The sequence below is a fragment of the Microtus oregoni genome, unplaced genomic scaffold (genome assembly GCF_018167655.1).
Source record: "Microtus oregoni isolate MIOR12 unplaced genomic scaffold, Mior012 000031F_ref0000149, whole genome shotgun sequence".
NCBI lineage: Eukaryota > Metazoa > Chordata > Mammalia > Rodentia > Cricetidae > Microtus > Microtus oregoni.
Genome location: NW_024543090.1, coordinates 20,698,204 through 20,722,529, shown reverse-complemented (window position 1 = coordinate 20,722,529; position 24,326 = coordinate 20,698,204). Strand labels below are relative to the sequence as shown.

The 24,326-nt window shown below is 44.6% G+C and overlaps 1 protein-coding gene across 1 annotated transcript in view; it reads left to right on the top strand.

The window, feature by feature from the left end:
• Ino80 (INO80 complex ATPase subunit) overlaps positions 1-20,975 on the top strand; it is a 108,032-nt gene extending 87,057 nt beyond the window's left edge. The window contains exons 29-36 of the mRNA XM_041678863.1: positions 3,336-3,408; positions 11,090-11,248; positions 11,859-11,961; positions 12,654-12,742; positions 14,717-14,872; positions 15,125-15,284; positions 16,813-17,028; positions 19,463-20,975. Of these exons, the coding sequence (XP_041534797.1) occupies positions 3,336-3,408; positions 11,090-11,248; positions 11,859-11,961; positions 12,654-12,742; positions 14,717-14,872; positions 15,125-15,284; positions 16,813-17,028; positions 19,463-19,680 (1,174 nt within the window). The 3' untranslated portion in view covers positions 19,681-20,975. The remainder of the gene's footprint in view (positions 1-3,335; positions 3,409-11,089; positions 11,249-11,858; positions 11,962-12,653; positions 12,743-14,716; positions 14,873-15,124; positions 15,285-16,812; positions 17,029-19,462) is intronic.
• Positions 20,976-24,326: the final 3,351 nt, after the last annotated feature.

Genomic DNA, 24,326 nt, shown 5'->3' with positions numbered 1-24,326 from the left:
CTGCCTCCCAAGTGCTGGGACTAAAAGTATGCCCCACCACAACTGCAAGTATATTCCTTTTTTCTTTTGGTTTTTCAAGACAGGGTTTTACTGTGTAGCCCTGACTATCCTAGAAAGTCACTCTGTAGACCAAGCTGGCTGGGAACTCACAGAAATTCACCTGCCTCCGCTTCCTGAGTCCTGGGGTTAAAGGTGTGTGCCGCCACCACTGCTGCCATTGCCACCCTGTGAGTGTATTCTTTCTTCTGTTTTTCTTTTTCGTTTTTTAAAACAGTGTTTTTATGTGTAACAGCCCTGGTATCCTATTACTCACAGAGATCCACTTCCTGCCTCTGCCTCCTTTGTGCTGAGATTAAAGGCGTGCGCCACCACCACCTGGCAAGTATAGTCCCTTTTTTTGTTGGTTGGTTGGTTGGTTGGTTGGTTGGTTTTTTTCGAGACAGGGTTTCTCTGTAGCTTTGGAGCCTGTCCTGGAACTAGCTCTTATAGACCAGACTGACCTCGAGCTCACAGAGATCTGCCTGTCTCTGCCTCCCAAGTCTGGCTTCCTTCTTAATAAATATATTGAGACACTGTTGCAGAAAAAAGGGAAAGGTAATGAAGTAAAATTCAAGGATAAACTGGTAAAACTTTTCTGGGAGTACAGAGGTTTTGAGTCTTGACATATTAGGGGCATGCTTTGATGTCCATGTGTGCCTCCAGAAAAGTTAGGTTTTCTGAATGACAGTAATAGGCCTGTCTAGTTCAGTGGTTAACCACAGTTCACCAACAGTCATGTCTGTGACTGTGTCCTCAGTCAGTCACTTTAACTATGTTTGGAGTGTCCTAGTTGTTGTAGTCCATGAAGCAGTTTTAGCTTTCAGATGACTTTACCAAGAAGAATAGCCTAAATGGGCGGGATCTCTGATGTCAGCAGCTGGGTTTTTTCCCCTCTTTTTTAGGGGGCTTGGGGTGCCGGGGTGGTGGTGGAGACTGTCTTGCTGTATAGAACAGGCTGGCCTCGAACTCTTAGAGATCCTTCTGTTTCAAGTATGTGCCACCACATTGTTTTACTGAAACCCTTGGATTAAAACTCAATTTATTCTGTGATTTAGTGCCTTTGTATCTAGAACTTCATAGTTATACTTACCTTATATCAGTGTACTAGAATGTTCTCTAGCTGCTCTGTTTAGTACAGTCCAGGTGTGTCAAACTGACATTCCAAAGATGAGTATTGGGCCTGGAGAGATGACTTGCTACTCTTCCAGAGGTCCTGGGTTCAGTTCCCAGCATCCACTTGACAACTCACAACCATTTATAACTTTAGTTCCATGGGATCAGTAACCCTCTTCTGGTGTGCAAGCATATATGACAAAAATAAGTCTTTTTGAAAAAGATGAGAGTATTGACTGCTGTTTGGAGAGACTCATGTGAACTGGATTTTCAGTTGTGCTTCTCACTGCATGCAGAGAAATTAACAGCTTGATTTAGAGGACTCATATGTTTTCACTAGCATAATTCTTTTTTTTTTTTTTTTTTTTTTTTTGATTTTTCGAGACAGGGTTTCTCCGTAGCTTTTGGTTCCTGTCCTGGAACTAGCTCTTGTAGACCAGGCTGGCCTCGAACTCACAGAGATCCGCCTGCCTCTGCCTCCCGAGTGCTGGGATTAAAGGCGTGCGCCACCACCGCCCGGCATAATTCTTTTTAATAGATTGTTAGAATCGTTCTGGAAATTAACCTGATATGAGAACATGGAAATGAAAGATTATCTTGGGCTACGCTTAGGATATCTGGAGAAACTAGGCTGCAGTTAAACACCTGTTTGTTTATAAAGTAAATCTTAGCGTGAAAGCCCTCATGATCTGGCTTGGACCTTTTTTATTTGACAAATAATTTGTTGCCTAATAAGTGAGGTAGCATCTGCTGCTTTGTAATTTTTTCTTCAAAAGGACTTAGAATGTAAAAGGAAATCAAATTGTATGTACTTGTTTCTTTGTGAGTACTGAGTTGGCCTTTTCTAAAAGTGCATACATCCTAAATGTCTTCCCTAGGTTAGTCCTAAGTCAACTTAGTTCACAGAAGTCATGACCAGACCTGAATTTCTGGGGTGTACTTATTCTGAGTTACGTCATCTTAAAGTTGGTGTTGTAAGCGTCAGTAGATAACAGCACTCATTCGCCAAGCCTAACGTAACGGCCAGTATCCCAATCCTGTAAACTGTCCTCTGACCTCCACTTATTTGATGTGGCACACATGAGCCTATGTGTGCGTGCTCGCTCATTTGGTCACGTGTGTGTGCAATCTCTCCCCCTTTCTCTCATACTCAGAGAGAGAATAAGCTTTCAAACTATTACGATTATGTTCTGATTTATTTGCCTTTGCGTGATCTAGCCAGTTAAAATTGGGGACTAATGGCATGGCTCATGGCTAAAAAAGTTGCTGACAAGCAGGCCTGGTCACCTGAGTTTGTTCTGTTTCCTGGAACCTAGGGTGGAATGAGAGAACTGACTTCTGAAAGCTATCTTCTGACCTCCACACGCACATGTCGTACATGCACACGCTCTCCATTGATAATATTAAGTAATTTTTAAATAGTAGTTCCAGCACTGAAGAGACAGAGGAAGAGAAATCTCTGTGAGTTTGAGAACAGCATGGTCTACATAGTTTCAGGACAGCTAGGGCTACATAGAGAGACCTTGTCTCAAAAAAATTAAAAAATAGGGCCAGTGGGAGGCTGGGAAATTGTTCAGTCAATAAAGTGTTTTCTATTCAAGCATGAGAACCTGAGTTCAGACCCTGGTATGAAAGTGCTTGTTGATAATCCCAGTGCTGGGAAACCAGGGATCATAGGATCCAAGCTGCTTGCTATCCAGATAGCCTAGTCCATGAACTTCCGGTTTACTGAGAAAGCCTATTTCACAAAATATGGAGGAAAAAAAGATAGAAGACACCCAATGTGAACTCTGACCTCCAAATGTAGGCACATGTATATATACAAATTCATAAACAGAAACAAACCACAAGAAAGAAGGCAAACCAGTGTATGTGTAATGTGGTATAGCCAGGGGTCTCTTCTATAGTGACAAATTTCTGTTATATCTGCTTCATGTTTGTACTTTTATTAGTTATCAGTCAGATATTAGTGTTGCAGCAAAAACTTATGTTCAAATTGGAAGATAGCATCCATGATTTGAATTTTAAAGGGAGAACACCTTTGCACAGAAAGCATCTGTCAGGTGCTGTAATCTCCAGCACTCTTTCTAGCCCTAGATTCTGCTTTTAGAAATTCCTGTCTATTTCCACATTGCATTATTATTCCTTTTTCTTCTAACATGTTCTTCCCCCCTTTTCTTTAGGAATGACATCTTTGTGTTTCTATTAAGCACACGAGCTGGAGGACTGGGTATCAATCTCACGGCCGCAGATACTGTAAGTGATGCAAGAGAGCATGCTGCATCAGGCATGCAGGGCTCTCCTATACATACTTCATTCACAAGCATTTTAACTTTTCTCTTGTTTTTTCCTGTCCATTCTCTTTGAATGCTTTCTTTACACATTAATTCAGTAGACGATTAATGAATTGCTTACTGTGTGTCAGGTACTTTGCTGACTTTTTGGGACATAGCAGTGAAAATAAACAGAGTGTGGGGGTGACCGAGCAATCCAGATAGATTTGTTTGAGAAACTGTAACTAAATAAATCAGAACAATTGCTTTGTGACTAAAACATGTGGTATTATTACTGGGAAAGGTAATGCTTTTGTACTGTGAACTTCAGGAGCTGTTTAGATAGCAACGACCATTATAATTAAAAAAAAATAAACTAAGCCAGACAGTGGTAGTGCACGGCCTTAATACCCAGTGCTTGGAAGGGAAATGCAGATGGATCTCTGCATTCGAGGCCAGCCTGGTCTATAGAGTTAGTTCCAGGACAGCCAAGATTACACAGAGAAACCCTATCTTGAAACCTGCTCCCATAAAATAATAAGGTAAAATAAATTATATTCTAGCAGATTTTCCATCCTTTCAAATGCCTAGTCTCCTGGTGTGACAGCTTCAGCCTCTGAAAGAAGAGAACTTCCTTGTGAATCTCAGCATTATTCTATAGATTGAAATGTATCCATACTAGTAACATTTAGATTGAAAACTGCATAAGTAGGAAACGTTTTATAAAAGTATGACTCTAAAAGTGGCACTTGATGTAGTCTCTGAAATATGTGCATTTGGAAGGTGCAGGTTCATGAGATCATGGAGAAATGAGGGGCAGGATGGTGAAGTGGTGTGGGGAAGCTGAAATTAGGTTTGTGTCTCAGTCTCCACTCCTAAGTTAGGCCCACTCTTTCTCTTTAATAACCTTAGTGTCCTCAAACGGTGTGCCTTAGAGAATGAAAATAAAATTCTGTGGGAGTGCTAATTATCAACCAGAAGATTCAAACTTGCCTTGCTTGCTCCCAAGTGGGATGGGGCATGAGGGCCTGAGGACTGTTGGCATTGCTGTGTAGAGTACACCAACCAGTCTGACTGTGGTGATGTGTGTTGTCCATGTGGTTACTCTGTGGTTGTTCACATCTGTCCTGTTACGTGACGGAAATTTGCCCTTGTCCTTGTTTTCCTTGGTCTTTTTTTGTTAAGGTGCCATATAGTACCAACAGTTACACATTCCTCACTTTTTCCTAGTTGATCTTTCGAGCACATCACAGTCCCTAGCCATATACCGCTTGTTCCAAGTCCATTCTTGGCTCTGCTGACACTCTAGTACAGTTTGTTTGCAACCTTCTTTACTTAATGAGCTACTTAAAGCTCCTATCCATGACTTAGAAGCATCTTCACTTGGAGCCGGTATCTGCCCTGCCCGCCTGATTGCCAGATCCCTTCGCCTCTGAGAAGTGGATATGAATTATAAGCTCAATGTCCTTTATTTATGGCTAGAAACCAAATATGAGTGAGTACATCCCATGTTCCTCTTTTTGGCTGGCTTACCTCACTCAGGATAGTGTTTTCTATTTCCATCCATTTGTATGCAAAATTCAAGAAGTCCTTGGCTTTGTGGGAGCCTAGGCAGTTTGGATGCTCACCTTACGAGACCTGGATAGAGGTGGGCAGTCCTTGGGCTTCCCACAGGTCAGGGAACCCTGATTGCTCTTCGAGCAGATGAGGGAGGGGGACTTGATCGGGGGAGGGGGAGGGAAATGGGAAGCGGTTGCGGGGACGAGGCAGAAATCCTTAATAAATAAATAAATTTAAATTAAAAAAAAAAGAAGTGGATAAATTTTAGAGTACCCATTACTGTTAAAAATTGTTACCTGAGACTAGATCGTCATGTTCTGAGCTACCCTTTCCACCTAGTAAACTTCTGATTATATTTCAAATTCCTCTTCCAATATCACATTCCTTCCTAGTCCTTTCCCTTTACTCAATCATGTTATCTTGTATGTAATTATTATACATGCTATTTTAATTAATTTTTCTCCTAGTAATTATATTGCTAGTTGTGGTAGTTGATACAATATAAACAACAAGTTTATAAACAAGTTGATTAAAAAATACAACAGTGAAAGTGGGAGAAGGACCCAGGTTGCTGTTTTGTATGGGATGTTAAAGCCTCTCTCATGGGTGACATGTAAGCCAAGATCTGAAGAGAGTGGGAAAGTAAGCCAAGAGTTAGTCTGGCAAAAAGAAAAGACTTAAGGCAGAGGAGGTAAGTGTGGGGCCCTGGACTAAGAACCTGGTTGTCAGGATCAAGCAGCAGCAAGGAGTAGAGAGTAAGTAGAACAGAACTGTGGAGGAGGGGGGCAGAGTGTGCCATACGAGCACATCATGCATGCTTGATGGGTCACGGTGAGATTCTGGTCGAAGAGTACAAGAATTTGAACAGAGGGTTAGCATGTTCAGTTAGCATTGAACAGAGGACTAGCTTGGGTGTTTTATTTTGGACGCGATTTCACTATATTGTTGAGACTAGTGTCACACTAGGGCTCAGATGGTTCCCCTTTGCCTCAGCCTCCCAGAGTGCTGGAACTACAGTCAAGTAAGTGGCTCAGCTTGGGTTTTAAGCATGTCCTTCTGACTTGGAGAGTAGGGTGGGAGGGAACATACAGAACACCATAGTGGGAAAGATAGAAGTGGGGCAAACAAGAGTCTCAGCCTTCAGGTGACAGTGCGCAGAAGAAAGGCTACACCTGGAGACATATTTTGGAATCATCACGTTCTGGGTGATATTTAAGACCATGATGCTAGATGAGATCCCTGCAGAAGTTGAGCATAATTAACTTTTTAAAAATGTATTCCTGGGCTGGAGAAATGGCACCAGGCATGCACGTGGTACAGGAACATACGTACATACAAGACATTAATACACTTAAATAAATCTAAAAAATGTTTTAAGAAAGCAAATATTCCTTTCTTAGCTTGACTATTTTCAGTTTGGTCTGTGACAGGGCTACTCAACCCTTTGACTTCTTATTAGTAGTGTTCATTTTATCTGCTACCACAAAACTGCAAAAAGTCCGCATAGGACTTTTAACCACAAAGTGTCCCTTTTAAGTTATTAACTTGGCACCAAGTTTGTAGTCATTATAATAAGTAAATAACACAATAAGCCTTTTTTTTAATAAAGTAAAAGTAAATAGAGTAACATAAAGTAGTGGAACATTTGACACCATTTAAGAAACCAATGCATCTCTTCTGGTTTGATGAGGAAGTTGAATGAGTTCCTGGGCTACTCATCAGGTATTTCGTTTCTAATTTATTTGATCATACATGGTGTGCCTCATTGAGAAGTGATTGCAAGCATGTGTATGTAAACACTGGGAACTATCTAGACTACTTGGTTAGTGAAAATATGGTTTTAGCAGATGATCTTTACCATGTTCTTTGCATATCTCTCTATGGATTAAGGATATCTTTATGTTTGACTCTGCTTAGGGGGCCATTGTTATAATAAACTGCCCAGATTTATTTTTCTCTCTTTCTGACTTGTTTCAGGTGTTTACATGTGTGTGTGTGGGGGGGGGGGAGCTTTTTATCTCTTAGTAGTAACATGGTATGCCCTATGCCCAATGGACTTAGCTTTTAGTTCTCCCAGGCGACTGGACTAATGTGTTCTCTTAGAAAAAGCCCCAGTCCCACTTTCAGTTGTCAGCCTAAATTCTCTGACTCCTGTAGAGTTTTCCCTGTTCCCTATTTCACTCCCTCATTCCTTGGCCTATATGATCCAATCTGAAAGCACCATGCCAACTCTCGCCATGCTCCCCATGCCTGTTTGGGGTTTACAGCTTCATGAAGGTCCTGTTCATAGATTTCACCTTAGTCATTGCTGAGCCGCACATTCTGCATCACAGTCTTTCATCATCCTAGCTAAGTCATCTCTAGTCCTTTAATTGTTACTTGTTTGTCTCTAGACTGTCTCGCTGAGCACCAGAAACCTGAAATACAGGTGTCATCTGTGTCTCATTTGAGCACTCAGTTCTGCACCCCGCCCCGTCCCCCAGCACACCCACTAGGTCACATGGTGATCCCAGTGTTCATCTATCTTGTGTTTCATTCTTTTCTCTCTTATTCTTGCTTTAACCTATTAATTTATATATATGCTTTACTGTTTTTCCTGTGATTTTTTTTCTTTTCTAAACAGTATTCTGTCTTACTCTGTTCTCTTTCCAAATGCATCTTTTATTTTCTTAAGCTTTAGTTTTCTGTTTATGAGCCCAGAAGAGCCCAAGTTGAATCGGGGTTTGCTTGTCACTGAGATGTCTAGGGAAAATGCAAATGCTAAATTAAGGCAATCTTATGATTCATGGTGTAGGCTTGTCTGCTGTGAAGTCATGCTGGACTACTGCCAGGCTTTAACATTTCAAGATACTCTTTTCACTTGCGATTTTATCACGTGTGTGTGTGTCATTTTTACATGTTAGCTAATCCGAATGTTGAAATATTTTATTTTGTATATGGGTGTTTTGATTGTATGTGTGTCTGTGCACCACTTGTGCTGGTATCATAAGAGGGTGTCAAATTTCCTGGAACTAGAATTATAGAAGGTTGTGAGCTGTTATTTGCTGTGGGCTCTGGGAATTGAACCCATGTCCTTTGGGAGAGCGTCTTTTACAGCTGAGCCATCTGGCCCCATCTAAGTCTCCTTTTTATTAAATCTATATTTCCTTAGTTTGCTTTTCCTGAAAATATTTTTAATAATTTATTTGTATTTTGTACAAATTTTGCTGCATGTATATCTGTGTAAGGGTGTCAGATCCCCTGGAACAGGAGTTATAGACTGTTGTGAACTCTCATGTGGGTTCTGGGAATTGAACCCAAGACCTGGAAGAACAGCCAGTGCTCTTAACCCCTGAGCCATCTCTCCAGCCCCTTCTCCCTGGAAATTTTAAATGGCTTTTCTTTTTTTTTTTTTTTTTTTTTTTTTTGGTTTTTCAAGACAGGGTTTCTCTGTGGCTTTGGAGCCTGTCCTGGAACTAGCTCTGTAGACCAGGCTGGTCTCAAACTCACAGAGATCCGCCTGCCTCTGCCTCCCAAGTGCTGGGATTAAATTTAAATGGCTTTTCTAAGATAGATATCATAGTGTATGCTTTGGAGGCAGAGGCAAAGGATCTTTTAAAGTTCAAAACTAGTCTTGTCTACATAGTGAATTCTAGGCCTACCAGGCTATATAGGAAGACCGTGTCTCAAAATAAAGAAATAAAGGAACTGAGGATGTAGGTACCTGGTAGAGAATTTGCCTGACTGCTAGCATATAAGGAAGTTTGATCCTCTGTATTATGTTAGATAGATGGAAAGGGGGAGGGGGTTAGTGGATGTATAGATAGGTAGATTTTCTAAAAACCTTTAGGTTCAGTTTAAAATTCTAGTACGTCTTCTGGTAAGTTTGTATTCCACTACAATGTGGCAGACATTATGTATTTCCACATCATGTCTATAGACATTAATTGCATTAGCCAACATTTTGTATTTTCTTCCCCTAAGGATTAACCTATGCCAAAATTGAGGAATAATACTTCATATAAAAGCAAAACCAAAAAAACCAGACAGGTGTGGTGACATGCATCTTTAATCCCATTTCATGGAAGACAGAGACAGTGAGGGGATCACATGAGTATTCAGTGAACCTCAAGGCTGTCCTAGACTACATAGAAAGACCTTGTCTGAAAAAAATAAAATGAAATATCAAAACAAAAAGGACATCATACAAAAGAGTCAGTGAAGTGTTTAAGTAATACATCCAAAGGCATTAAAATGCTGATGCCATAGACAGGCATAGTAGTGTACACCTATAATCCTAGCATCACTGTAAGCCAAGGGTAGCCTTGTCTATGTGGTGACATACCAAAAAATAAAAGCAGGAAGTTGGAGAGATGGCTCAGTGATTAAGAGCATGTACTGTTCTTCTAGAGGATCCTGATTCTATTCTCAGCCCCTTTATGACAGCTCATAGCCATCTGTAACCTTGTTTCCAGGAGATCCAGCACTCAGTACACAAATAAATTGCTTATAATAATATTTCACAATTGGGAAGTAGAGGCCAAAGGATCAGTATTCAAGGTCAACCTTAGCTACGTAGCAAGTTCTAGGCTAGTATGAGTTCCATGAGATGGGGTCTCATAGATCCCCAAACCAAAGAAACAGAATTGTGCAACAGGAAAGGCAACACAGAACAAGAGTCCTTAAAATCGTGTTACAGGAGGCCTTGCAGATGCTGCTGCCTGGTTGTCATCTGCTCTTGGCCATGCTCAGCCCCATTGTGTTCTTCGGCATCACCGACCATGGTGAGCCTCAGAATACAGTTCCTTTGAACTAGAGCTGATCATTTATTTACTCCTTGTAGAAATTTGACTTGAGATTGATACTGGATAAGCAGCTGTTTGCAGATGAAGTAACAGGTTGATAACAGAAAACTTTATTGATGAGCTCCATTGAAGATTTGGTTCTACGGATTCCCACTTTCACAGAATTATCCAGATTCCATGAGCCAGGGTGGTGACTTCATACTGTATAATGGCATTGCAGCAAGTCCATACATGGGGGAAAATTTGAAAGTGAGGTATTCCTGGCATCTTGTCCATGATAAGTGCTGATCCAGACATGAACAATGCCCTCCCTTTCATATACACTGCTGAGGCTGAATGATTGGATAGTAAGCCTGTGGTCCTTAGGAGGGAGAGAGCCAGGTAGTGGTGACACATGCCTTTAACTCCAGCACCCAAGAGACAGAGGTGGGTGGATCTCAGGATGGTAGAGGCCAGTTTTGTCTACACAGTGAGTTCCAGGACAGGTAGAGCTACATAATAGACCTTGACTCAAAAAGTAAAAATTTAAAAAAAAAAAAAAATGACTTAGGATTGAGTTTTAGGGTCACCTGATTTTATTGGTTGTTTTTTTGTACTGCAGACTAGAAGTAGCTTTGGGGGACCCCTTTAAATATTTCATTTTAGGATTCGTGGAATAGGAAGTGATGTTGATGGGAACTGAGGAAAGCTAGAACTGTATGAGTCTCTTTGCAGGGAATCCTGTAGTGGCATTTCATTGGTTTGGGGTTGTGGGGGGGTTGTTTGTTTGTTTTTCGAGACAGGGTTTCTCTGTCGCTTTGGAGCCTATCCTGGAACTTTATCTGTTGACAGGCTGGCCTGGAACTCACAGAGATCCGCCTGCCTCTGCCCAAGTGCTGGGATTAAGGGCGTATGCCACTACCACCCAACAATATTAACTGTATTATTGGGTTTTTATGTGTTTAAGAGAGTTTATTGCTGTTTTGTCCAGCGTAGTCTTTTTATTTAATTGATATTTATTGAGCTCTACATTTTTCTCTGCTCCTGTCCCTACCTCTCCCCTCCCCACTTCAATCCTTTTTCTACTTTTTACTTCCCATGTAGATTATGTAAGTCTCTCTTAGTGTCCACATTCCAACCTAGTCTTAAACTCATAAGCTCAAGTGATCCTTCCATGTAAGCTTCCCAAGTATCAGGGACTACAGGCACAAACCAGCAGTCCTCCTGCCTTATACCCCCCCCCTTAATATATTTTATTTTTAATCGTGTGTGTGTGTGTGTACACGCCCATGAAAACTAGAGTACATCAGTCTTTGTTGTATTCTCTTCTGGCCTATGCAGGTGATTTTCTACGATAGTGACTGGAACCCCACTGTAGACCAACAGGCCATGGATAGGGCCCACCGCTTGGGACAAACAAAGCAAGTCACTGTGTACCGGCTGATCTGTAAAGGCACAATCGAGGAGCGCATTCTGCAGAGAGCCAAGGAAAAGAGTGAGGTAAGTAAGCAGGAAGGGAGGGATCACGCTGCAGGGGTAGAAGCCAGCCACAGTAGCTGGACTGAGACTGTTTAAGAGTCTTGTCTTTCATTAGTAACGGTAAGCATCAGAACATTTATACAGGCTGCTTGTGTGTGCACCGACACCACAGAGGGCCTGTGTATGACAGAGTTGGCCTCAGTTTGCCTCCTCTTGCCTGTGTGTCAGAATAGTGATATGTTTTGAGTTATTTTTAGCTGACTATTAATAATCCCAAGCCAAAAAATAAAATCAACAATTGTCCTTTTTTTAAAAAATTTACTTAAATTTATTTTATGTGCATTGGTGTGAAGGTATCATATCCCCTGGAACTGGAGTTACAGATGGTTGTGAGCTGCCATGTGGGTGCTGAGCATTGAAACTAGGTCCTCTGGAAGAGCAGCCAGTGCTCTTAGCTGAGCCTTCTCTCCAGCCTCTTTTTTGGGGACAAATGTTGTGGAGGAATCAGCCAAGTGAACAAGAAATAGTAAAGCCAATACCTCCCGTGGGAGTTGGTTCAGTGGGGTGATTCTGGATGTTTGCTGTATGGGAGTGAATACCTGGAGATGACATTTTAATCCACTTTGTGTAGATTCAGCGAATGGTGATTTCTGGCGGGAACTTCAAACCAGATACCTTGAAACCCAAAGAGGTGGTTAGCCTTCTTCTAGATGATGAGGAGCTGGAGAAGAAACGTACGTACTCTGGCAGCTCGTGTTCTGTCCTCCCCAGACCCACTGAAGAGATGAGCACTGTGTTTGCCAAGGCCAAAATTTATTTTTATTTTAAATTATGTGTATGGTTTATATTTATGAATTTAAATACATGTGTGTGTGTGTGTGCGCGTGCATGCGCATGCCATTGCACATGCGTGTTAGGATATTGTGGTCACCTTCCACTCTATGGATTCTAGGTTCAAATTCAGGTTTGACAACAGGTTTCTTTATCTGGTGAGCCTTCTCACTGGCCCAGAGAAACATTTTATATAGAGAATTTCAACAGCAAGCTGCTCTAACCATAAAGACCTTTCACCTAGAGTTTCTAGATTTTGAGACTATTCAATTTTAGATTTGTCCTGTAAGTTCCTATGAGCACTTCCACAACCCCACATCTAAAAATATAAGCTCTTTTTGTTTGTTTGTTTAGACAGGGTTTTTCTCTATATCCCTGACTGTCCTGGAGCTCTCTTTGTAGACCAGTTTGGTCTCAAACTCAGAGATCTGCTTGCCCCAGGGATCTCATTTCTGCCTCCCAAGTGCTGAATTAAAGACGTGCAGCAATACCAGTGTTTTTCTTAAACCACACAGAATTATACCTTAGGAACCACTAGAGGATATGCTCCTAAGTTTCACAAAGGCTCTTCAGTCTTTTTATGTTTCCTTGGTAGTGAGACTACGACAGGAGGAGAAACGGCAGCAGGAAGAGACCAACCGAGTGAAAGAACGAAAACGCAAGCGGGAGAAATATGCAGAGAAGGTATCTCCAGACTGGGGTTGGATAGGGACTGACAGGGCCTGGAATAAGTTTCAGAAGTACAAAAAAGGCCACGTGTGTACATGCATATTTGTACATACATGGTAAACCGTGGTCTGCACATGGAAATCAGAGAACTTGTGAGAGTTGGTTTTCTTCCTTCATCATGTGGGTTCTGAGGATTAATATCAGATCCTCCAGATTGGCGAACAAGTGCTTCTGTCTGCTGAGCCAGCTCACTAACCCCATCTGTGTGAATGTTTCTTTGGTGAGGTAAAAGACAGCAAATGCAGTGCTGGCTGTGTGCTCCTTTTCACAGACCCTAGTGTTGGTCACAGTTGGACTGGGACCCATCTGTCAGTGATAACTGTGATAGCTAAGGTGATGTTACTAGCTTTTATGGAACTTCGTTTTTATTTTTTGAGGTGGAGTATTTCTACATAGCCCTGACTGGCCTGGGACTCACTGTGGAGACCAGGTTGGCTAAAACTCACAAAAATCCTCCTGGGGTTAAAGGCTTGTGTTACTTCTTTCATAGAATCTTTTGAAAGGACTGGCCCAGCACGATAACACCCACCTTTAATCCCAGCTCTTGGGAGACAGAGGTAGGCAGGGTGTCTCTGAGTTCCAGGCCAGCCATAGCCACACAGAGAGACTGACTCCGAAATAAAAGGCTGTGACTCGATCCCTTTGGTCATAGGCCTTTGGTAGTCAGCAGCCTAGAGCTGCTGTATTATAGCCCCTTTTAATGAAGAGTCAGTTTCAGCCTGGGGACACTTTGTACTTGCTTCTTTTATAGAGTTGGAAAATCAAAAAAAAGAAAGATAATGTCCTCCTGGCCAGAACTGCCATCTCTGCCCCTTCCCAGGCAGGCTTTTTCCTCACTGTTCTCATATCTAATCCATTATTGCCATTACTTAAAATAAAAATACCTTTAACATTCAGGGGGCGTGGCTTAGTGTTAGAGCACTTGGGTATCATCCCTGTGCCTTTAAAAAGGGTGTGAATGAAGAAGGGAGGACAGACAACCTGTCACAGAATAAAAGGTGGCTTTCACAGTAGGGCATTACAGAAACCAGCAATTCTTTGTGTGTGTGTATTCATGTGCACATGCCACACTCTGGGTGGGACTGTCAGAGACACTTTGTGGAGTTGGTTCTCTCCTTCTGCCTTTATGTGGATTCTGGGGTTTGAGAGGCTTCAAAGGCAATCAATCACCTCCACCTACTGAGCCATCTTTCCTGTTGTAGATTAACAATTTAGATCAGATGTCGTTTTGCTCTGAGTGTAGAATAGAAAGTACCCAATGACAGCATGAACTACACAGTGTTGCACACTCTTCACCCTGTAATAGATGTAGACAACATGACTCCAGAAAAGGACCTAATAACCTGAGTTTGGTCTCAGCCCATGTGGTGGAAGGGAAGAACCAGTTCCCACAAGTTGTCCTCTGACGTCCACATGAATGCAGTACATGCGCATCCACACATAAATAAGTAATAAATGAATGAGTAGATAAGCGAGCCCAGTAGAGGGTGTGGAGAGACACGGTATACTTTCCTCCTCCTCGGTGAGTTCTTCCTTTAAGATACGGTGATTTAGGGCTTGAAATGTGACTCTTTGCTGGAGTACTTGCCTAAAAGGTGAGAGACCTTGCTTCAATCCTCAGAATACACATAACCTATACACACAGAAAAGAAACTGAGACAAAATGGTGATGCTTTCAAGAAGATGGAGGAAGTTTGAGGCCAGTCTGAGTTGTAGACCAAGAGCCTGTCTCAAGCCAGTGCAGTGGTGTGTGCCTGTAGTCCCAGCACTTGGATGACTGAGATAGGATGATGAGATCAGACCAGGAGACATAACAAGTAGCAGGCCAATAGCAAGACTCTGCCTGTAATCATTTTATTTCCTAATCTCACTTTTCCCTTTGAGCTAAATGTTCATGTATTTTATGTATTTTCTGACTTGTATTCCCAGAAGAAAAAGGAAGATGAATTGGATGGGAAAAGGAGAAAAGAGGGTGTGAACCTCGTGATCCCATTTGTTCCTTCTGCTGATAACTCCAACCTCTCTGCTGATGGCGATGACTCCTTCATAAGTGTAGACTCGGCCATGCCCAGCCCGTTCAGTGAGGTGAGGCTCCTTCTGAATGTCTTAATCACAGCAGTGGGCTGCATCCTGACCTTGCAGCAGGGACATGATGCTAAGCCACTAGGTACTGTTCACTTCCAGCCTTGTGGGAGAGGATTGCATAAGGACAGACTGGTTCTCAGAACCCAAGGGCAGGAGTCAGGAGAGAGAAATACATGCATGTCCCCTAAGCTTGTCACTTGAGCATGGGGGCTGTAGCCAGTGAGACTATTATCTCAACCTTTTTGCTTCTAGATCTCAATCAGCAGTGAGCTGCACACTGGCTCCATTCCCCCTGATGAAAGCAGCAGTGACATGTTGGTTATTGTGGATGACCCAGCTTCCTCAGCTCCTCAGTCTCGAGCCACCAATTCTCCCGCTTCCATAACAGGCTCTGTCTCTGACACTGTGAATGGTAAGTGACTCTGCCATCTCATCAGCCCAGCCTGCTCCACTACTTTTCTTCTTTAATAACTTTTTTGTTTTGTTTTTTTAGACAGGGTCTCTCACATAGCTCTAGCACTCACTATGTAAGCCACGCTGGCCTTAAATTCATAAGAGCTCTGCATGCCCTGACTCCCAAATCCTGGGATTAAAGGCATGCCTCACCACATCGACACATTTTGGTTTTATTTGAGACAGGGTTTCTCTTTAGCTTTGGAGCCTGTCCTTGAGCTAGCTCTTGTAGACTAGGCTGGCCTCGAACTCACAGAGATCCACCTGCCTCTGCCTCCCGAGTGCTGGGATTAAAGGCGTGTGCCACCACCATCTGGTAGGCACATTTTTATTTATTGTGTGTATGCACACATGTGGAGGCCAAAGGACAGGTTATGAGAGTTGGTTCTCTCTTCCACCACTCTGGTCCATCAAGCTTAGTATCCAGTCGCCATCTTATGAACCCAGATACAGAAATTTTATTTCTTCTTCCAAGAGTAAAGTGGAACAAAAGATTTTATTTAAGTGTGTGTGTGTGTGTGTGTGTGTTTGCGCGCGCGCGTTCGTGTTCCAGTGTGGAATGTGAGAGCATACATAGGTGTAGATGCATGTGGAAGTCAAAGGCTGACAGCGGGTATCTTTCCTGATTGTGTGTAGAAGACATAGTTTGGATTTACCTGTGTCTACCCTCCCCATCCCCAGTACACATGCTGCCACACTTTTATAGGTACTAGAGATCCAAACTCAGGTCTCAAAGACTGCACGGCAGACCTTTAGCAGTGGAAAAATCTCCCAAACCCCTATTTTTGCTAGTTGTTTAATTAAGTTAGCTGTGGGGGCATTTCTTTTCTGTTGATAAGGCCCAGTGTTATTGTTGTTTCTTGAGAAACCTGGATTTTAAAGCCTGAAACAATAGGACTGAACATAGTGGTGGAAGGAGGATAAGGTGGGAAGATCTTGAAGAGAAGGCCAGTCTCAGCTACGTAGTGAGACCCTGTCTGAAAATTTAAATTAAAAAAACAAAAGCAACCTTAGAAGTAGGGCTGGCTATGTGTTTTCGTGGTAGAGTGTGTGTATAGTATACCCAAGGCCTAGATTCAATACCCAGGAAAAAAATGTAAGAAATAGAGGCCCAAGGCAGAAACACTTTAATTTCCCACAGCAAGTCGTTGGGTACAATAATAAGAAAATAACCATGGCGGAAGCCACTCCTTAGAAGGAAAGACAGTTTGAAGAGCATAGCTGTGTTAAAAGACAATCCTAGATGTCCTCAGATATCAGCCAGCCAGGCACCGTATCCTGTGCCTGTAGTCCCAGAACTCAGGAGACTAAGATTGGGAGATTACTTGAGATCAGGAGGTTGAGGGCAGCCTGAGCAACATTAGGAAATCTTGCCTCAAACAAAACAGAATACCTTGAGAGCCAGCATTAGCATTCCCTGTCAAGGGAATATTTGTTAAAGTTTTAAGAGATTTATTTTTTTCCTTCTTGGCTATTTGTTTCCACAGGAATTTCCATTCAGGAAGTGCCAGCTGCAGGACGTGGTCACTCAGCTCGAAGCCGAGGCCGCCCCAAGGGTTCAGGAAGCACAGGCAAAGGAGCAGGGAAAGGCCGAAGCCGCAAGTCCACAGCAGGCAGTGCTGCTGCGATGGCAGGAGCCAAAGCAGGGGCTGCAGCGGCTTCTGCAGCTGCTTATGCCGCATACGGGTACAACGTGTCTAAAGGTGAGGAGGCCAGGATGGCTGCAGACAGCAATCAAAGACTGTCCAAGAATCTGTTTAGCATCTTACAAGGTAGAGTGTGCAGGATACTGCAGGCCAAAATCCCGGAGCCCAGCTTCAAACTGAGCAGTTCTGACTCTCCCCTTGCCCTCTTGCCTTGATAAATTGTTGTCTTTGGAAGAGAAGTAACCATGGCCAGAGTGAGCCGAATTGGGGGCCACATTTAAAACATTCCGTTTTCCTGACTTTTCTTTTTTTAACTCTAGGTTTGTTTGTTTGTTTTTCTGAGACATTTATTTTTAGTAATCCAAACAAGGATAGTTAACATGCATGCAGCAAACACCTGGTGCACATAGGATAAAGCAATGGATCACATAGATCCTGCCCTTGAGTCTTAACAAGCCAGCAGAGGAGCATTTGGTGGATGGCTTATAAATAGTATCAGGCAATATACAGATAAGTACAAAGAGGCCAGCTTCCTGTGGTTACAGGTCAGAGGGAGAGGAGCCATGGACCACTGTAAAGATTGTGGGCTGTCATTCAGAATAGCAGGAGGATGGGAGTAAGAAAGGATTTGGGCAAACATAAGAGTTGGCAGCCACCCTGGCATGTTGAGGTTCACTGAGCTTACCAGCCAGGTTGTGCTGAGGAGGAGCAATGAACGTCGGGGTTGGAAAGACCGACATGGCAAGAGCCGATGGGAAAGAGTTTAGCAGCTGTGTGAGAAGGGCTGGTGGCAGCTGTGGTGGAGACAGAAAGGATGACTGCAGTCAGAATGTGCAGGCTGTCCATTCACAGCGCTGCCTCCACGCCCTGTGCAAAGCCTGACCTCAGCTATGGTGGCACACATCCATTGTCTCAGCACCCAGAGGCGAGTTCTAAACGAGCCAGAGCTACATAGTGACACCCTGCTGTAAACAAAAATGTCGTGTGGGCTTAGTGTAGCTCATAGTTTTTTGTGGGGAACTTGTTAGATTTTAAGGTAGAGTCACGTGTACCTAAAACTGACCTTGTTCTCAATGATACAGACCGTGGTGACCTTGCACTTCTAATGTCTCAGGATGGTTACAGCAGAGAAAGGCACACTTGTATAGAAAGTGCTTGGCCTGTTGTGAGTGCTCAGTAAAAGTTGATTCACCTCCTTTCTCCCACTGCAGGAACCTCAGCATTCACTTATTGGTTTACTAAGAAAATAAGTACAGTAGCTTATGCTGCTTTGATTAATCAAAGATGGTATGGCAGGGCTAATCCATGGCTGGGGCAATGTAAAACACAGCAGAAGCAGGAGGGACACCGGAGGTAGACTAAGGAGATAGACTGGCCCAGAAACGTCTTCAGGGGTGCTAAGTGGGAGTGAAAAATGAGAAAGAAGTGAACTATACCACTGTGGGTGAGCGGGTAATACAGAAGAAACATAACCAAGCATAGTGGTGCACGCCTGTAGTTCCCTGCTTGGGAGGTACAGGCAGGGGAATCAAGAGTTTGAAGTTATTCTCTGCTACATACTAAGTTTGACAAGACCAGCTCAGGCTACTGAAAAAAAGAAAAGCAAATAAACAGAACAAACATAGTAGACAATGTTGAGGTGTGAGAAGTAGGTGTTTGTCTCCTATTTGGGCAGGAAAAGTTTATTGCTGTCCAAGGACAGTCACCAAAAATGGGAGGTTAACCCAGGTCCTTGACATGACAGAGCTTGGAAAGCAGAGGTAGCCTTGGCTAGTGCTAGGGAATTGACTGGGTATAGATACAAGATAGGCTGGATCACCTTATATCCCCTGGCCAGACGTGTTGGAGAGTAGAGTAGAGGCCCCTGAAATAAATAAGACACACACCTCTAATCCCAGTACTCAGGAGGCAGAAACAGGTGGTTCTCTGAGTTCCAGGACAGCCAGGATTGTTACCCTTTCTTGAAAAACAAAGGTGGCTAAACTAAGGTGCTTTCCAGAAGAAGACAAGAAAACATTAGTGCTTCGTGAGTTAGAGCTCTCGTCCTTCAACCAGGCCTTCCACACTGGACACATGGCCTCTCCTCTGGGTGAGGGTAATGCAGGTAGGGCTGAGTGTGCCAACATCTCTTAACAATCCAGCCATCATGCCAGGCAGTGGTGGCGCACACCTTTAATTCCAGCACTCGGGAGACAGATGCAGGTGGATCCCTGTGAATTTGAGGCCACCTTGTCTATAGAGCAAGTTCCAGAACAGGCTACAAAGCTATACAGAAACCCTGTCTTAAAAAAACAAAGAAACCAGCCATCTTACAGAAAGGCAATAACAGGAAAAACCCAGCAAATAACCTCAAAGATGTCGGCAACCAGCAGCAGAGAGGGGTTCCCACCCCTTCCCTCCAGCCCACACTTAGACCAGTCCTGCAGACTGCCAGGGCAGATCACAGACAATTGCCACTAAGGGTCATTGTGATTTTTCTCCGTCCCCACAGGAATCTCCGCAAGCAGTCCTCTGCAGACATCCATTGTCCGACCTACTGGCCTTGCGGACTTTGGACCTTCAAGCGCCTCTTCTCCCTTAAGTTCCCCTTTGAACAAAGGAAATAATATTCCTGGGACTCCTAAGAGCCTCCACATGACCAGCAGCCTAGCCTCAGACTCGTTGATCCGGAAACAGGGCAAAGGCACCAACCCTGCTGGAGGACGGTAACCATCTCTGCCCTCTAGCTTCCCTCAACCAAACCAGGGGCTACAGTCCCAGGCCACAGGCGGTCTTTGGATGGTTACCCAGTGTGGCATCTTGCATCTTCTTTGGAGAGTGGAAAAGACCAGTTACAGCAGAAGAGGACAGGCAGGTGGTCGGTGTGAGCACTTTGATCACCTAGTTCCAAAGGAGTGTCCTGGGTTCGGCCCCACAGCATCCCAGATGAACTCTGCGGCCGAGTCTTAACCTCTTTCTGGGGGGGGCCTGGCATAGACCCCTTTTAGATGCTCAGGCACACTGTCTCCAGCCCCATCCCACTCCAGCTCTGGCCATGCCCCTCATGAAGGCTCCACCGGTGCTGTGAAGAGCCTTCCATAGTGGAGACCTCTCTAAAGGTTATGATTTCTTACAGGGCTAGAAAGGGAGGAAATGGTTCCCTGGTACCCACAGCCTTGAGCTCTCCTGGGTCTCTAAACTCTGTTTGCCACAGTGTCGTCACTGAAGCGTGCAACAAATGCCAGAGAAGATGGTTGCTATACAGATGATAGCGGCTGGAGGAAGCAGACCCACAGGCAGTTTTCCTAGATTCTTCCACTGTCCAACATATTCACACCAGGGAAGCATTAGGTCCCACCAGCAACAGTAGCAGCAGCCCCCCCCAAGGGGCTTCCCAGAAGCCAGTCAAGAGACCAGGAACCACCTCAATCAGCAGGACACCCTCACCGTCCTCCTGCAGATGCCCCTTTGTCTGTCCTGAATGCACAGTCTCCCTGGCTTTGCCCGCCAGCCCCCTGCTTGGCTGTATGCACTGTCTGTATTGCACTGAGAAAGAAGGGACAGCAGGAGTGAGATGGGGAGGGAGCAAGCTCAGCACCAACCCTCCCAGCCCCGCCCCACTTGCCTGAGCTTGCTGCCCTCTGAGAGGGGAAAGGGGCGACTGGGAGGGCTTTCCACCTGATGTCCCTGGTGGAAACAGGTGCTTCTGGGCGGGCTAGCCTCTAATTTGCACACCTGAAAATCGCGGAATTGAGTTTAGATAGAATGATTTTTTTAAACTTTTTTTTTTTTTTGGAGTAGGTGTAGGGGAAATCATTTAATTTAAATCATAAAGATTCCCCTACCCAAACCCTGACTCCTGTGTACAGATGCTCTTTAGAGGGGATCAGAAAAATGCCAAGCCTTTTTCTCTTTGAATGTGCTGTCTATTTTTATAGCTGAACTTGTACATATGTATAAAGAGAGACACATCTTTCTTTTACTAACTGGATTTAAAAAAATCTTAAATAAAATGGAGTGAGATAATTTTATGTAAATTAAAGTGTCTGTGGTCTTTGCAGCTGCCTTTCTAGAACCCAAAGTAGCTCCACCCTTGGAGATTTGACAGGGTCAGAAGAATGCAGATCTACTCCAATCAAAGGGATAGGGTAGTGGGACACTGTGTGTGTTTGCTCAAGAGCAATGTTGAACTCGGGGCTTTGCCTCCACCCATCAGAGTAGGCTTGACCAAGTGCCTGTCATGCAGTGTCGACCCTGGAGATGTGGGTTCCTCACGATTCAGGACCTAACTGGACAGTGTGACCCAACCTGGACCAGGCAGAGTTAGACAGTAGTAATCTGAATATTAACAGTATCCCAAAGTTTGTTACTTGTAAGAATTGTGAAAGAAAACAGTAAAATGAGTTCCTGGGGACTCCAGAGTCTGTGTTTTTGACAGCTGACTGGTCAGTTGAGAAAAGGGCACTAGCCGCCTGCCTGTGGCAGCCGCTGTTTCTCTGGCCGAGCCTACAACACTGAAATGTTCTTGCATCACCTTTGAGCGGGGCTCATGCCGTTCCAGGTGACTTGAGCATGGCCTCCCTAGCCTTGGCTCACCCCATGAACTTGATGGAGACAGACAGACTGGCTGCCGGCTAGCTGCTGTTCCAGTCCTGAAGACTTCATTTTCCAGCAGCATGGCTGATGGCCCGGGTCCTGTTTTCTTGCTGGTGAACGTGACCAAGGCCTCATACAGAGTACATTGGCATAAGTTCCCCAGTGAACTTATGCTCCATCCCTGCTGGGGCTGCTGTGACCTAGCGAGTCAGCTCACCCATCAGATGGAGGTCTCTCCAGTTTGCATCTCCACAAAGCCTCCTGCTCTTGCCAAGATCGACAGTGGCTGTCTCTGGGGACCCGACGGCTGAGCTCCTTGAGCAGCTTCTCTCACATACAAACGCTGTAGTATTCCTTGTGCGCTGGCGCAGTCACTGCAGGCAGACCTAACATGCCATGATCTCCTTTCCAGGTTAGAGGATTGGGGTCCTCCATAAAAGGCTTTGAACACAAGTGTCTCATACCCCACCTATCCACTTTGAAAACATGTCTATTTTATGTGTAAAAGAAAACATCCTAGCTCTCTAGGGGCAGTTTTATCCTTAAAATACAAACAAAAAAAAAAAATGGCTGGAAAGAGTTCCAGATGGGCCAAAGGTGAATTCGTCAGCCAGTCCAGGAGCCCAGTCCAAGATAAAGGCATGAGCTGCATCGGCAGAGCAGCCCTGTTGACCATGTCCCCTCAGCACAGGAGTCAGGCATGAAGGCCCATGTAGGTGGGTTTTCAGATCACAGGTCTGAATGTGCAGCCTTGGAAACCAGGGCTGTGCTAGACCTGTTTTGACAGGCTCCATGCCTGGGGCTTTATTGGAAGCTTCCTGGGCTGGCTTGTGCCTGGGAGGTTGGGCTGGGTACACACAGTATGTGGGCCCTGCAGACTGAGCAGTGAACTGTGTATTTTGGTCTTCGTGGGTGTGTCCATCCATAAACCTCACGTGCACTCCACACCACACCATCTGGCCCTGAGAAGCCAAGCTCGTTGGTTCCCTTAAGTGTACAGTCGGGAACTTAGACTAGAGTCTTAGGATCAGGGGAGTTTTACAGCTGTTGGGATCAGCCCGGCCTACTCAGGCCACATGAACCCTTCCACTGTGCTTCTAATGCCAGGGAAGGATTCTGCCCCAGAGGTCAGCTATTGAGTAGAAAAAGCAACTGAAACCTGAGTCATCCCTTCAGGATATAATTCTTAATTACACTATGAATCATTTGGGAATTTCTTTTTTCTTCTTCTTCCTGGTTTTGGTTTTTTGAAACAGGACCTTAGTTAACTCAAGTCTGCCTCAAACTCATTATATAGAGGAGGCTGGCCTTTGAACTCCTGGTCTTCCTGTCTCTAGCTTCTAAGTGCACCACCATGCCAGCCTACTTTGGGATCTTAAAATGTAGATTCTGCTTCAGGAAAGTGCCCTAAGTCTAACTTTCCAACAAGACCCCAAATGTTGGTGTGTGTCGCCCCCCCCCCCCCGGCTTTGCTGTTAAACTGTTTCTTCCATGACAATCCTCTCTGGGTTCTACCTGTGCCATGCATTATTGAGTGTCTGCGGCCTCTCCCCAAATGCAGCCTGTCTGATTGCTGTCATTTCCAGGGTCATCCCTGTAGTCCTAGCGTGGTAAAGCCTGTTACTGTGACCACCAGACTCCTTCAGGGTCAGCTTTCTTAACTGACACCTGATTCTTCCTCGTGGGCATGGAGAAATGTGGCTTCTCGCCCATCCTCCTCTGGGACCCCTCCAGGGTGATGCAACCCTGCCGTGCAAGTAGCAGTCACGTCTTCCCAGTCCAGCCATCTTCATGTTGCACGTTCACGTTATTTAGAAGAGGCTGGGTAGAGAAAGTAGGGCCTCTGACTGTGCCGCTTCCTGCTAGGAAGAAATGATGGGAGCAAAGGAAAGCCTTCGAAGATGGAGTAGCAGGAACTTGGTATGTTTCAGCCCTTGATTGCCAAGAAGGGTGTGACAGACAAACCGCCCCAGGACCAGGCTTTGTAGGCAACAGCTCAAGCCGCAGTCCCCAGAACTGAGTGTCAGAAGAAGTGAAAGGAAAGAGAAGGAAGAAGGGGACATGGTAGAGGCCACTTCCTGTGGGTTGAGGAGCCTTGAGGATGCTGGGTAACTTGCTTAGCATCAAGCTCCTGGCCCCTTCCTGTGACTCTTTTTTCCTGGCCTTAGCTAGTTTCTGTTCTTCTAAGCTGAGAGCACCCACTTGATCCCGTTTCCCCTTCCCAGTGGCAAGCTGGGTATACTCCTGCTTCTGGCTACTGCCACGGTGAGCATCTGACTGCTAGATTTGGGGTGTTGTTAATGGTGATGATTTGTTTGGATTTAGTTTTTGTTTTGAGACAAGATTTTCTAAGTAGCCCAGGCCACTTCCAAACTCATGGTCCTCCTGCTTCAGCATCCCAAGTACCTACGGATTAAAAGCCTGTGCTACCACACTGTGCTCAGGGGTTTCTTGCTTGTCAAAATGAAGACAGCAGGCAAAACAATCTAGAATAGGGCAGGTTAACCTTAGAAAGGAAAGCAGGTCCATGACTGGCTGCAGAGATGAGGGCCAGCCAGAGTGAAGGGCTTGAGACAGAAAGGATGGCAATGACCCTTCGTGCCATGTCCTCTCAGACTGAGTGGGGCGGGCTTCTTTACAGCCTGAGCAATGGCCACCAGTGTGAAGACACAGCTGAGTAACCCCAACAGTGGAATGTGAGGAAGCTCATCCACCATGTCTGTCCTGGAGTATGTCTTTAGGCTTGGCAGGTTGGAAGGGAGGCAGCGTGAGCGCCCATT